The sequence below is a fragment of the Numenius arquata genome, chromosome 9, assembly GCF_964106895.1.
Source record: "Numenius arquata chromosome 9, bNumArq3.hap1.1, whole genome shotgun sequence".
Taxonomy (NCBI): domain Eukaryota; kingdom Metazoa; phylum Chordata; class Aves; order Charadriiformes; family Scolopacidae; genus Numenius; species Numenius arquata.
In genome coordinates this window covers 10,634,883-10,648,929 of record NC_133584.1, presented here as the reverse complement: position 1 = coordinate 10,648,929, position 14,047 = coordinate 10,634,883, and the positions used below count along the sequence as shown (strand labels likewise).

Here is a 14,047-nt window from a genome sequence, read left to right as displayed (position 1 = left end):
GACTGGGTTGGAGGACCGTGACTGTGGAAGTGATAAGCTTCCAGTTGAGTTTGAATTTGGACAGGATTTGCTGTTGCAACTGAATGCACATAAGTCTGTGAGGCTTGATGAGTTGAAAGAGTGGCTGATACTATTGTGAGACCCCTCTCAGTTATTTGACAACAATCTTGGGAACTTGGAGAGGTCCCAGTTGACTCGAACCTAGCTAATGTTATTTGTCCTATTTTCAAGAAGATGAAAAAGGAAGACCCTAGTAATTATAGGCTTGTCAGTCTCGCTTCATTGCCTGGTAGAATTATGGAGAAAATTGTTGTGGGAGTTACTGAAAAACACTTGAAAGACAATGGAGTCATCAGTCAAAGCTAACATGGGTTCAGGAAGGGAAAGTCAGTCCTTACTAACTTAATATCCTTTTACAACAAAGTTACCCACCCAGTAGACAAAGGGAAGGCAGTGGATATGTGTGGTTGTAGTTTTTTTGGGTTTGTTAAGTTTTGAGTTTTTTGGGCTTCTTTAGCAAAGCTTTTGGTACTGTCTTTTACAGTATCCTTCTGGACAAAATGTCCACCATAAAGCTAGACATAGCTTTATGCATATGGTTCATTATTTAGCTGGGGTAAAAAGGGTCTGAACAAACAGTTTAGACTGTTTAATACGCTTAAAAACAATAAGCGTTTTAATACGCTGTCAAATACGCTTAAAAAGTGAAGCCAGGTGTGATGCAGAAGGAAAAATTGTATTTTGCCAAAACCAATTACAGTTTCAAATGGTTCTAATAATATTTGTCCACAGTGCACATACATTCATACTTTAAAAAAACCAATCTGTTCTGAAGTATAGGAGTGCCTTTCAGAGATATTAATGCTGTTTATAATATTAATACACTCTGTGTTTACCTTATCCATAGCATAGGTAGGTGTAGAGCACCTCTGCAAATTTTCAAAAGGTTTGTTAGTGTGTGTGCTTTGGTTAAGGCCATTTTTTGTTTGTTTGTCGTCAGATTTGAAAAGGAATGTCATGTCACTGATGTCAGCATTAGAGTTTGAACAGAAACAGCATTAGGGACTACTAAGAATGGAAGCAGAATCTTTAGTATAGTTGAAGACGGCAAGTAACTAGGGCTTGAAGTAACTCCTTTATTCCTCCCCAAACTACATCTAGATACTATGAAAACATTCTGATGAACGTGGGAGTAATCCTCTAAAAGAGGTCTGATAATCTAAAACTGCAAGCACAACCAGTCAAACTTAATTGTTTTGCTCTGAAATGTGCCACCCCCACTGTACATGGGCCTCGGTAGAGGGTTGCAGCAGTGGCCGTTGTTTTATATAGTATGGCCATATTTCGCCCCCCCGCCCTCCTTTTCCTTTCCAAAGAAAGCTTATGTCTTTTAAGTTTCAAGTGCCATGGTCATCAAGAACATCCTTCAGGCTTGTTTGGCTTCATCCCTGAGTCCAGGCAAGGGATGAGATGATTCAGTTTGAGCTGGGGTTCCCTTTGGACAAACTTACTGCGAAGACTCATAAATCAAAACTTCTATTGTTCTTTTACTGTTTTTACTTGCTGTTCATGCTGTCTTATATCTATTTCTAGATCACAAAATTCGTGCAAGACAGACACAGAGCAAGAAGGAATCGTCTTAGGAAGGATCAGCTTAAGAAAATTCCTGTACATAAATTTAAGAAAGGCAAGTGGATCATTCTTCGTCTAACCAATTGTTTTTAACACCAAAAACCCTCTAAATTGGGGGGCTTTGTAGTTTTGGAGATCATTTTCAGTACACTTGAAGTATAGCTTAGAGTGAAAGCACACAAAAAGTTTGACTTGACCCTGCTGTCACTGAAATAGAGAAGTTCTAACATTTCTTTCATGGAAGTAGAGCAGACACCATATACAAACTGTGGCTGAGAATTAAAATGTTACTTAATATACTACAGAATTGGTACAGAACTTCCACAAAAGTTCCTTGTGCTCTCTTTAGCAGTGACCACAGCATCAGCCAATGTGATGCATTATTTCCATTATTTGTTTGGAAACTGATACATACTGGTGGCACCTAAGTTGCCTGACATTGTAGAGACTAGAAAAACAAAACTATCTTGTGGGTATAATTTATCTGTTTCTCCAGACGAGTGGTCCTTTCATTCAATCACAGTACTTCTGTGAGGGCAAGAATGATTCAAATTCAATGCCAAAATACTTGCTGGTTTGATTCTTTTTAGTGATTAATTTTATGCAAGATCTAATGACAAGATAAGAAATAAAGCTGTAGCAAGTTACTTCATTCAATGAAATAGAGAAGCTGCCTTACATCCTCCTCTGTTGTAGTCTACTCGTTAAAAGTAGAAAAAAATCTGCTCCATTTTGGTTTTTTAAATGTGTTACCATTTTACCATCTGATTGTTCATTTATAAAAGCTATTGCAAGGTATAAGAAGAAAAGGTAGAAAAAGTACTTAATTGAAACGATTGATTAGTACATAACACATGTCAACAGAGAATGTATTTGCCAAGCTATGACGACCACGTTGGGGGATATGCCTGGATTCAAAGATAGAAACACTGACTGTTCTTTGCCCTTGATAAAGCCAACCTGCATTATTAATGACATGGCTCTCACTTTGTGCAAAGCAGATGTTCAGTTTGAGCGGATACAGTTTTTATGCAATGTTAGTCAGCCTCACAGGGGAAAAGAAAAAAAAAAAAAGTGTTTTCCTCTGCAGGGTTGACTGAAACCTGCTGTAATGACCTATTGGTATGGATTTAAAATTAACTCTAAGAAATTATCTTAAGCCAATAAAGCTAATATTAATTTTCTTTCCTCTTATTGATTCCCTATGAAATCTAATTAGAATAAAAATACAAAGTAAATTATGTTGTACTTGAAAGAGAAATTTGCAAAGAAAAAGTTGCTTCAAGATCAGGTAATGTCTTTTTCAGTTAATTGTGTGCATCTGTAAATAATTATCTCAGTATTATATGACTAAGTAGCCAGTGTATGAAAATATCTTATTGCTGTTTTCCTCATTCTCCTTCCTTTTTCCTTTTGCTGAATCTTATGCAATATGAATTATTCTGAGTTCAGTCGTTGTAAAGTAAACCCGGCTGTAAATATTCAGGTATCCACTGCATTCGCTGACTTATGAAAAACAGAACAAAAAGCATATTTTTTTCAACTAGGATTTCAGTTTCTTTAAGCGAATAATCGCTTTGGTTCTACTGCTAAGAGATTAATCCCTTGCATTTACTTTCCTTAAGTCATTTTACTAAAAGGGCAAAATTTGACCCAGTGTTTGTAGCTGGCTATTACAATAAAGATATATTTCTTCATGTTTCTGTGTGAAAGAGGATTTCTCAAGGTATCGTTGCAAAAATCATTCACTTCAGTCGTGTTGATATATCCAAACAATCTTACCATTTCCTTTGGAAGGATAGGTGAAAACAATTCCTGTGGACTATAATCCTGTTTTTAAGAATGCTGGATTTTCTTTCCTCTCCAGTGTATTGTTGAAAATCTGTTCGTATTGAAATGTTAGTCTAATGCTGAAGCCAAGACACCATAGGCACGGGTGGTTCTTTCTTGCACTGCTTTTTATATCATGAATTGCTGCCAAATAAATGGCTTCACTGTACCGTAAAAGGGTTTTTAAGGGGAAAGCTGCCTTAAGTGGATTTCTAGAATTTAATAGGTTGATAGGCAAATGATGGTGTAATGAAGATGATTGTTCTGTAGGGGTGATTGCACTCTGACACACCTAAAGAGTTGTTAACTGAGGAAATACATGAACCATCCCTAAATAGGATTCGAGTAAAATATCACTGTAAGACTTGGGAATTTGTTACTAATTTCAGTAGGCTTTATATCAGGCACTTGGCATTTCTGTAATGAGTAGAGAATGCAGTAACGAAAGATGTGGCATTGACTGTCTTTGCAAAGTCCTAACCAAAAAGCCTCACCTTTGAGTAATTCCACAAAATGCAAGGTATCCTATAGCAAAACCTGTTTTCTACACTGAAAGTTCTGGGACAGTTTGTTGTGGTTCTTGGTCATACAAAAGTAAATGGGAGTTGATATGTTTTGTGTGATGCCTTTATAGCAAAAGCGAAGACAGCAAAAAAGACAAATCCACTTAATGTGCCTTTAATTTGATAATTAGTAAATCTGAATATTCTGAAGAATAATAGCTTATAAAAAAATAGATTAGGAGTTTTCTGAATTGATATGCATTGTAGAATTTATTTACAGAAATGTGTAATATTAATTTCCAAGCTAGCTTAACTTTACCCTTAAATGGAATCTAGGCCAAGACTGAAAAGATTTTCAGATCTTAACTGCAGTGAAATTACAGTGTAACCTCTCACTCCTGTAGAAAATAAAATACTGTAAATTCAGTGAAAATAGAATGTTGCAAAAGAGGGAGATGTGTGAGTATAATTTTAAGAAATTAAACAATGAATAAAGCAATTATTTCTACATTGAGTGTTGAAAGTTAGGATCCTAGGTGGTTAGATACCTGGTAAATTATCCAGGATTTGGGAGTTGCTACTTCCACAAGACCTCTGAAAATGGAGCCATTTGGTTAGGTCTTTAAATACGAAAGAAGAGCTTAACTTTAGGTAGTCAGCTTTGAAATGCTTTATGTACACATGGAAGAAATCCCCAACATATGTGACAAATAATAAGCTGTAAGAGTACGTGTCATTTTAAGCAAATACGTATTTTAAGTATCATATGTATTGAATTTTTGTGTACCTGTCTTTATATGCAGTGATACGTAGGATTGAGCAATAGGGGGAAATAGATATATCTCAATTCTCTTTAAAAATCTGCTCGAGAGTAAGTGCAGTTCTGCAGTTTACTATGTATTCCTAAATTGACTTTTTTTCCCTGAAAATGGGATTATCACTGATCTAATTACTCTGCATTACTGACCCATCTGCCTGACTGCAGAGTACAGTTACTGTCTAATAGAGAAAACCAGTCGTAAGGTCTACCAAAGTCTTTGCAGTTTTGTTTTTGCATTTTTCATTGTTTATAAGTACAGAGCTGGGTGGGATATATGTGGATGGATAACTCTGTGTTTCTGAAAATGTTTTTTTATTTATATGTGCCAAGCAGTTAAAAGATAATTATGCTTACTAAAGACTTTCCATACATGGTTTATTTAAACTAGATGCTTTATTTTGCGGTAGTCTCCATACTTCCTTTTCCCCCCCTGATCTTTGGTGGTTCTGAGCCAACTTCTAAAATGCAGTAACAGATATTTGAGAAAGAGATGTCTGCAAAGTGTCTCTCTTAAAAAAATTAAATCCTCTGTTCTTTGAGCAGCGTGTAGTCATGGAGCTGAAACTAACTTGGAGACGAGTCACGTACGCGCCAGGATTCACAGAGAAGTCACCCAGGTCTCAGCACTGAGTAGGGCTAGCATTTCTGGTCCTCACTGCTGCATGGGCTTGCCTCCCTTCCCCAAGCCAGGGTGAGAGCAAGAATCTGGGTAGTAGCATTAATTAATTTGTGTGATAACCTGATGAGGAAATGTAGCAGATGGGTGCAGCTGATGGATCCAGTGGGTGCAGGTGAAGCAGCTGGGCTGAGGGTCTGTTGCTCCTTATGGTGCAGTAAGAGCTGGGGCTGTGAAGTTGGGTAAGGTAGGCTGGGATACATGGCCTTGACCAGAGTCAGAGAAATAGCTTTGTGGCAGTTAGCCAATATGCTGTAGGATAGATCTGTGGCCTCCATGTTTGAGAACTTTAGTGCTGATTAGCGCTATTGAGAAACCTCTATCCGTATTTACCTGGCCTAGAAAGGATGTGACGCTTAATGTTTTAATACTCTTCTGGAAAGTAAATACTAAACGTTGCAATGCTCTATCAATATTTTGATTTTATTATTTTTTATATTAATCTTCCTTTTATTGCTTTTCTGATTTAAAAAAAAAAAGTAATGAAAGCAATATAATTCATACATATATACTAATTGCTATAATTTACCTCTGCTGATAGCGAAGCACATTGCAGATTTACTTCTTCGCTTACCTCTGCAGTCTTGCCTCTCTTCTTTTTTTTTTTTTTTTTTTTTTTTTCCCCCTGTCAAACCACTAGCTTTAGCAAACCTGTAATTTAAACAATTTGCTGTGTCTTTGTTAATTGTACCCATGCTGCTGGCTGGTTTATTTAGTGTGATCTATAATAGTGCAGAAGTCAGGTAGTAGATAACACATGACATTGCTGCATTATAGATTAATCTGCTATTACATAGGTGTTAACAGTTTTTGGCATCTATCTTACACCCATAAAAAGAGAAATCCTGTTAATGATGTGAAGAACTCATGTTCTAAGGATATCTTACATGCCTTGGTTTCATATCTGCTATATAATTGAGCACTATTTAAAGTATTTTGTTGGTTTTATACCTTTGGAAGGAAGGAAGGTTAGAATTTTTTTCTGTTTTTTTTTTGTTGGTTTTTTTAAAGTGAAAGTGTTAGGCATAGGCAAAAGATAGACTCAGAAATTGTCATGGTCATCATAAAATATGAGAAACGAATTGCAACCAATATTTTGGTAAAATGGGTGGGGCTCATTTTGCATTCCTTTGTTTATTTGGGGAGTTTAGGTTGCACAGGGAATACAAGAGCAAGCCTTTTGTATGAGGTAAGAAAAGAGTTGTATGCAAGTAGCCTTCCCTTACCACCTTCCAAATAGGTATCTAGTACCATAATGGATAGTCACGTGCTGTATGTCCCTTCTGGTTTCATCTCTAGTAGATGCCAAGTTTCAATTTTGTGTATAGGACTTAGGAAATACTGACGTGTTTAAAGAAAAATCATTTTAGCAGAACAACAACAAATGGCAGTCATGATCCCGTGTAACAATCTAATCCATATTTTTCCACCCTGTAGAAGAGAAATTCTAGATCAACAATGCCAGATGTTGTATCTGTTTTTTAAAGATGGACAGCACCTTTCAGAAAAAAAAACAAACCCAAGGATTGTAGCTAGCCCTGAAGATGATGAAAATGTAAACTTTTGAGCACTAGGAAATTAAGAAGCAGCTGTGACAACAGCACAGGTTGGGAACAGGCAGTTTTAGGGGGCTAGGACTGCTATTATGAATAGTTAGCCAAAATATGCAGAGAGTGTGACTTAGTTCTTTGGGGTCACCCCCAGGATATTGCAGGCTGTACCTGGGGTGTCCATCCTTTGGGCAAGGTGGGCCATAAAATCTTTTTTTCCTAAGGCACTATCATTGGTGCCTTTCCTTATCACAAAATGCAGAACCAGGATACAGGCACCCTAGCACCACATGTTGAGCAGATGACTGCCCTTATGATAGGATGTACAAATATGCATTGGATCACTTGACCCTGTAACTATCCAGTCCCTCAACCAAACACATGTTAGTCAAGTGACAGGAAAGCTTGCAGTTTAGTCTGCTGCGCATGTGCTTCTAGCTGTGTGATAGGGAGGACTTAATTAGGGGGAGAGGTGGGCTGGGCCAGACTAATTTTTTTCTGGTACATTGTGGTTTGAGCATCTAAAGAATGCTTCGTGGTCAGGAGAGCGTACAGCCCCCCAGCAAACAGCTGCTTGTGGAGAGACGATGCAGTACAGGACAGTGTTAGGACAGGAAGGTTCAGTTGTCTAAAATGCTAATGGCATAATAGAAGTACTGTCTGGAAACAGTGAGTAGCAGCGTTGGATGTGTGTAAGTTGCAGGAGGTGTGTGAAAGAAGAGTTCACCAACTTTTACAGATACAGTGGCTTTGTACATGGCCAGAACTTTTCCAGCCTTGACAGAGTTGAGCAGGTACTTAACCCAGCTCATGGCAAAGCAGGGGGTCCAAACAGTGAAAGGGACCTACCTGTTCACTGCTTAGCTCCCTCTCAGGGCTTGATCAGGTCAGTATTCACAAGACACACAATGAAACGCGGCTTCTTACAAAATGAAATTTAGCTACCTTTTTATTTTAAAAGACGTACTTCGCACTACTCGCCTTTAATAATACAGCCTAGTAATTGGCAGTCTTAGACAGGAATTGGAGGATCCAGGTTCAGTTCCCTCCATTGTCTTCTAGGATTAAGATGTCCGTTTCCATCTCCTTCCAGATGCTATTTTCTTAGGAACTTCCTGTGTCATGTATCTGAAGTCTTGACCTAAAACTAGGGTTTTGGGGAAGGAGGAGGTTTAGCCCTTTGCCGTGATTACTTTCTGATGGTCTTAAAAGGCTAGTTCACAATATCACTGGCCCAACGGTCAAGTTTTCTTTTCATTTCCAACCTAATGATTCCTGGTCAGATGATAGCTCTTTCCCCCTGCCGCCAGCTTCTCTCTCTTCTCTGCCCATGGTATTGCTTGTCTGTGTTGTTTATAGAGAAAGCTGAATCCCCTTTCAGTCTTCAGATTGTTAGATTAAAATTATCAGGATTTTTTTTAATGTTATTTTTCTTACATGATAGTTTCTTTGCTATGTGATCATAGTATTATTTCTTTGTTTCTGTTTGAATTAATTTTTTGAGGATATGAGGATTCCTAGTTGTATCACATCAGCAACACTTTAGTGATCAACCACAGCACTGTTTCTTCTCAGTTGTCTATAACTGGTGAAAGCTAAAATTTCCCAAGGACATAATCCCTAACTGGGTGCACTGGCCTCTTATGGTACTGAATTCCATTCACGTACCATTATTGCAGATTTTTCTGTGCTATCTTGGTTACTTTCTTGGTGATGCCTAATTAATCATATCTTGTATATGTGTAATTGATATGCTCCTTGTTTTTGTATCAGTAGTGTTCAAAAGCAACTTTGTAAAATGAAAATACTGATAATTCTCCTCATAATGAACTTAAAATCATAGAATTTTCTGGAAGGGACCTTTCATATCAATGAGTCCAACCATTAACCTAACACTGCCAAGTCTACCACTAAACCATGTCCCTCAGCACCACATCTATCTGTCTTTTAAATACCTCCAGGGATAGCGACTCCACCGCTTCCCTGGGCAGCCTGTTCCAATGCTTGACAACCCTTTTGGTGTAGAAATTTTTCCTAATACCCATCCTAAACTTCCCCTGGCACAACTTGAAGCTGCTGCTTCTTGTCCTATTACCTGTTACTTGGGAGAAGAGATCAATCCCCCCTCACTACAACCTCCTTTCAGGTAGTTGTAGAGAGCGATAAGGTCTTCCCTCCGACGCCTTTTGCCCAGGCTCAACAACCCCAGCTCCCTCAGCCGCTCCTCTTAAGACTTGCCCTCCAGACCCCTCACCAGCTTCATTGCCCTTCTCTGGACACACTCCAGCACCTCAATGTCTGTCTTGTAGTGAGGGGCCCAAAAGTGGACACAGTACTCGAGGTGGGGCCTCATCAGTGCCGAGTACAGGAGGACAGCCGCTGCCCTAGTCCTGCTGGCCACACTATTCCTGATACAGGCCAGGATGCTGTTGGCCACCTTGGCCACCTGGACACACTGCTGGTTCATACTCAGCTGGCTGTTGACCAACACCTCCAGGTCCTTTCCACCAGGCAGCTTTCCAGCCACTTTTCGCCAAGTCTGTCATACTCACGTGGTGGTTTTGACATGGGGTGGTTGTCTAGATTCTTGATTATTCTCCTTTTTACCCAGTTGTCTTTGTTGCTATTTTTCTGCCTAAGTTTTCTCACTAACTTAATACCTGTATAGTAAAGTGAATCCTATATTTTAAATCCTTTTTTCTTACTTTTAATAGGAATGATAGCAATTCACACAGTTTAAAATGTTTTTATTGACCTGAAGGGAAAGTGAATGAGCTATAGTCCTAATAAGGAGAGAAATAAAGCAAAGTCAACTATAGAGCTTCAAAGAACCTGCCCCTGGCATGGACAGGGAAGAGTAATAGTTTCTTCAGCCTGTATAACTGACCAAGAGAATCTGTATACATGTGTTTGAAAAGGTCTGTGGCAAACCTTTTAAAGTTAATTAGATTCTCAATTATGTACTGTAGGAGATGAATACGATGTATGTGCCATTTGTCTGGATGAATATGAAGATGGAGACAAGCTCAGAATCCTTCCATGTTCTCATGGTAAGCAGCTTTATTTTAGGTTTGGTGTTTGTATTAAAACAGCTCTCTAAAACACTAGGTCTATAAATCACTGTGAATATGTTTATTGATTGATTTATAAAACTTATTTTTGCTAATATGCAGTAGTGAATATACAAATTGGGAAAAGACAAAACTTTTTTTTTTGCTCTTTAAAAGCAAAAAAGGCTAGCATTCACACTTCGCATTTTTCTTTGGATGTACATGTGAAAGAAAATCTGGGCTTGACACTGTTCCCTAAGTCTCTATATTTAAGAGGGAAACACATTCCAGAGTTACTTTTTACATTTAAAAAAAAATAGACTTTCACTTTCTCCAAGACCATAAACCATAAAACGTAATTCAGCTATAAGTGACATAAAGATATGGATGAAGGAATATAGTCTGTCCCATAGCCTGAAGCTGTATAGACCACTGCCTTGACTGCTTTTGGAAGTCAGCATTGTCAGTGCAAAAGTTAGTGGAATATTTTTACTGTGACAAGCTGTGCACTATCTGAACAGTGTTTCTCACATACAGCCCACTGCAAAAGGTGTATCTAGTAGTCACATACATATCTATCCACGAGATGAGACTGCTCTTAACTGCATACAAGTACAAGAAGTATTTTAAGAGCTTATACCTAGAAATCTGGAAGAGGCCTAGGCCCAAGAGAATCTCTAAGCTTAAACATTTTTTTGATAAAAGCTGTGTAAAATCTATTAAGATGGATGGGATTCATCCTTCCTACCTTGAGACCCTCTCTCTGTGTCCCAGTCCATTAGCTCTATTACAGCTATTTTGGCTGGGTGGAGTTTTATCCAGCTTTTTCTCATTAAATTCCTGCTCTGACCAGGGACTGCAACAGCAAATACCCCATCACTGAGAGATCTAAAAAAAAGAGGCAACTGATGTTACGGCCTTACGTCCACAGCGAACACAGGAGATGACGGACTCAACTTTGTAGATCCTCATTCATAGAAAGCAATTTCAGAACAGGTTGACAAACAAGGATTTCTCAGAAGAGAAAGAACAGATCTATAGCATCTATCCCAGCTAGGGACTGCAAAGTTAACTAAACCTGATCACCATTATCAAAGGTTGCTGATAAAACAAATAAAAAAAACCCAAACCACCACCGTTGGTTCTTGTGGAGAACATGCTGGTAATGTGCTTGAACAGAAACACCGCCTGCTTGCCCTTGTGAATACCAGATACTCTTTGCCAGATAGAAGTCTCTGTTAATAAGCAGAGCTAAGTTTTTAATACCATAAGAAAGACACTTTCAAACACATTTTTTTTAAACAAGGCCAGTATAGTTACAGTGCCAACTGTAGACTTAATTTAAAATCTGCGAAATCATGTGGTAATTTTATTTAATAACAAGGTGCTTCAAAACAATCTTGGTGGAGGTTAGAGACGTGATGAGGATAATGATGGTGGGCATGTCATCTGTGAGGTGGCTATAATTCCTCAAGAAGCTTTTAAAGTTCATTTCGTCAGACATGGCCCATTGCAGGACTGTTCTCAGACTCATTCAGTAGAGGAAATAGATATTTATTGCGTATCTCCATATGTCCAAGATGCTAATCTATTAGGTATTCTGTACATAAGGGTAGACAGTCTACATGCCAACAAACTTGGCAACTAAAACTCTGTGCGAGTTAAATTCTAAAATTATTCTCTTGTTACTAAACATAATTAAGCAGGTTTCCTTGTCCTTTTCACATAGATAATGATGTACTTGTATTTTGTTTTCTAACAGCGTATCACTGCAAGTGTGTGGACCCGTGGCTGACAAAAACAAAAAAAACATGTCCTGTGTGTAAGCAGAAAGTGGTCCCTTCTCAGGGGGACTCTGACTCTGAAACAGACAGTAGTCAAGAAGAGAACGAAGTCTCTGAAAACACTCCTTTGCTTAGACCCTTAGCCTCAGTTAGCACTCAGTCGTTCGGGGCTTTGTCAGAATCTCATTCCCATCAGAACATGACCGAGTCCTCAGAATATGAGGAAGATGACAATGACAATATCGATAGCAGTGATGCAGAAAATGGAATAAACGAAGAAAGCGTAGTGGTTCAACTACAGCCCAACGATGAAAGGGAGTACAGAGTGGCAAATACTGTTTGAGACCACTAATAATGAATAGTGTATGAACAAAAGAGTTCTTAAGGCTATACTTTACAAATCTTTATGTAGGGAATATATTTTAATCCATAATCCATTTGGTTTCTTCAATAGGAGCAGCAGTTCATGTAGTAGTACTATGGTTAAATCGTTACAGATAGGTTTATTTTTGATTCAAGTATTCAGTCACACATTTGTCTTTTCAAAATGAACAGTTTAACTGGACTTCACAATGCTAATGAATAATGTTAATAGTTTGTATCAATAGAAATATCACACAGACTCTTAAGTGTATCTTGTTAAAACGGGATTTATCTGGAAGTTTTTTGTTGGTTTTTTTTTCCATTTTGTAGCTACAACTGGGTCATACCGATAGCAATATTTATTACATGTATGGTATGTGTTACCCCTTAAGCCCAACAAAAAATGTATTTGCATGTTTGTATAGAGTTTTCCTAAAACCTGTCACCACTACTGAAAGAAAAATGTAGAACAGATCAATATTCTATATGCTGGTGTATCAAAACAAAGCAGAAATGCCACTTTTATCTCAAAGCAGTGATTCCAAATAATCCTTTGGAGTTTGCCACAAGTAGCTGAGTTCAAGCAGTTCCATTGAGCAGTTTCTAGGATAAGGAAACTTAGAATATATGTTTAGTTTTGAGCAATCCACAAGGTAAGATCCACCATAAACACATTAATTATCCCTACTCGCTACTCCGATGTAGTCTGGTTTCCAGTGATGATGTGGGAGTTGGCGGGGAGGAGGGAGGATGACTAAAACAGAGGTTTTGTTCCACATAGAAAAATAATTTTAGGTAAGTATTCTATTGATCCTCAACTCATATACCTCTTACTAAAGAGCATTTTATGCTGCGTTAGTCTGCTAAACTATGTATATAGAAAAATTGTTCTTTTCAAATACCTGATTTGAAAATAAGTGCTTACAACTGTTTAACAGAACTCAGTACTTACCAGTGTATCATGAAAAAAGTAAATGCTATATAATACCTCTGTAACTATGTAGAAAGTAAAAACATACATATAATCAAAATGCAGAGATTTTTTTATATGGCCTTGAATAAGGAAAGCTTGAAAGAATGTTAATAAACATGTTTTCCACTTTAAATATCAAAAGGAATTTATTGAACTTTTGCATTCATTACATTCATCATGTGCTCTTCTGCATTTATTACTAAGGTTAAAGTATTTTTAAGGATCCAGAAAGTGAAACTGTTCAGATCTCGTAGTAAACATTAACCTGCGCTGTGCTGTGTATCACAGTACAAAGTGCTGCACTGATCAATATTATAGGCAGGAGGACTAAGTTACATGGAAAACCTTAAATTTTGTTCACTTCTAATTTGAGGGGAAGTTGGAATCGGTCTAGGTCTGTACCTGTCACTTGTACGGGGGAGAAGGAAGGAAGCCTGGGGTGTCAGCGCCGTTAGAGCTGCCGCCTGAGCCTGTGCTGGGAGGCGGGAAAGGGCGATCCTGGGCCCAGGTGCTTACAGGTGAGGCGTTTCCATTTGTCATTCCTGACCTCATCCACGCGCGGCTACACCCTTCTTGCCTCACCCGGCAGTGCCAGTCACTTCTCTGGGACTGGCTACGAGCAGGGAAAGTTTATTTTTCAGGATGAGGCATGGTGAAAGAGTAATAACGAAAGAATGATTCATCTTCAGACCACTGCCACCAGTAACCCGTGGGGTTAATGACAAACAAAGTATTATTATATTTTCACCGTGTAAAATTCCACTTCAATTTGCATATGTCTAGTTAAGTCCAAATGTGAAAACTGGTTTCTGAAAACTTAGGAAGCTGTCTCTTGAAAGAGGTTCCTGCTGTTGGTATGTTCTGCG

General features: G+C 38.3%; 1 protein-coding gene across 3 annotated transcripts in view; it reads left to right on the top strand.

Annotated features, from left to right (window-relative positions):
* RNF13 (ring finger protein 13) overlaps positions 1-13,318 on the top strand; it is a 41,851-nt gene extending 28,533 nt beyond the window's left edge. For all 3 annotated transcript variants that reach the window (XM_074153036.1, XM_074153038.1, XM_074153037.1), the window contains exons 8-10: positions 1,594-1,687; positions 9,981-10,061; positions 11,824-13,318. In XM_074153036.1, coding sequence (XP_074009137.1) covers positions 1,594-1,687; positions 9,981-10,061; positions 11,824-12,188 — 540 coding nt within the window. In that variant the 3' untranslated portion in view covers positions 12,189-13,318. The remainder of the gene's footprint in view (positions 1-1,593; positions 1,688-9,980; positions 10,062-11,823) is intronic.
* Positions 13,319-14,047: the final 729 nt, after the last annotated feature.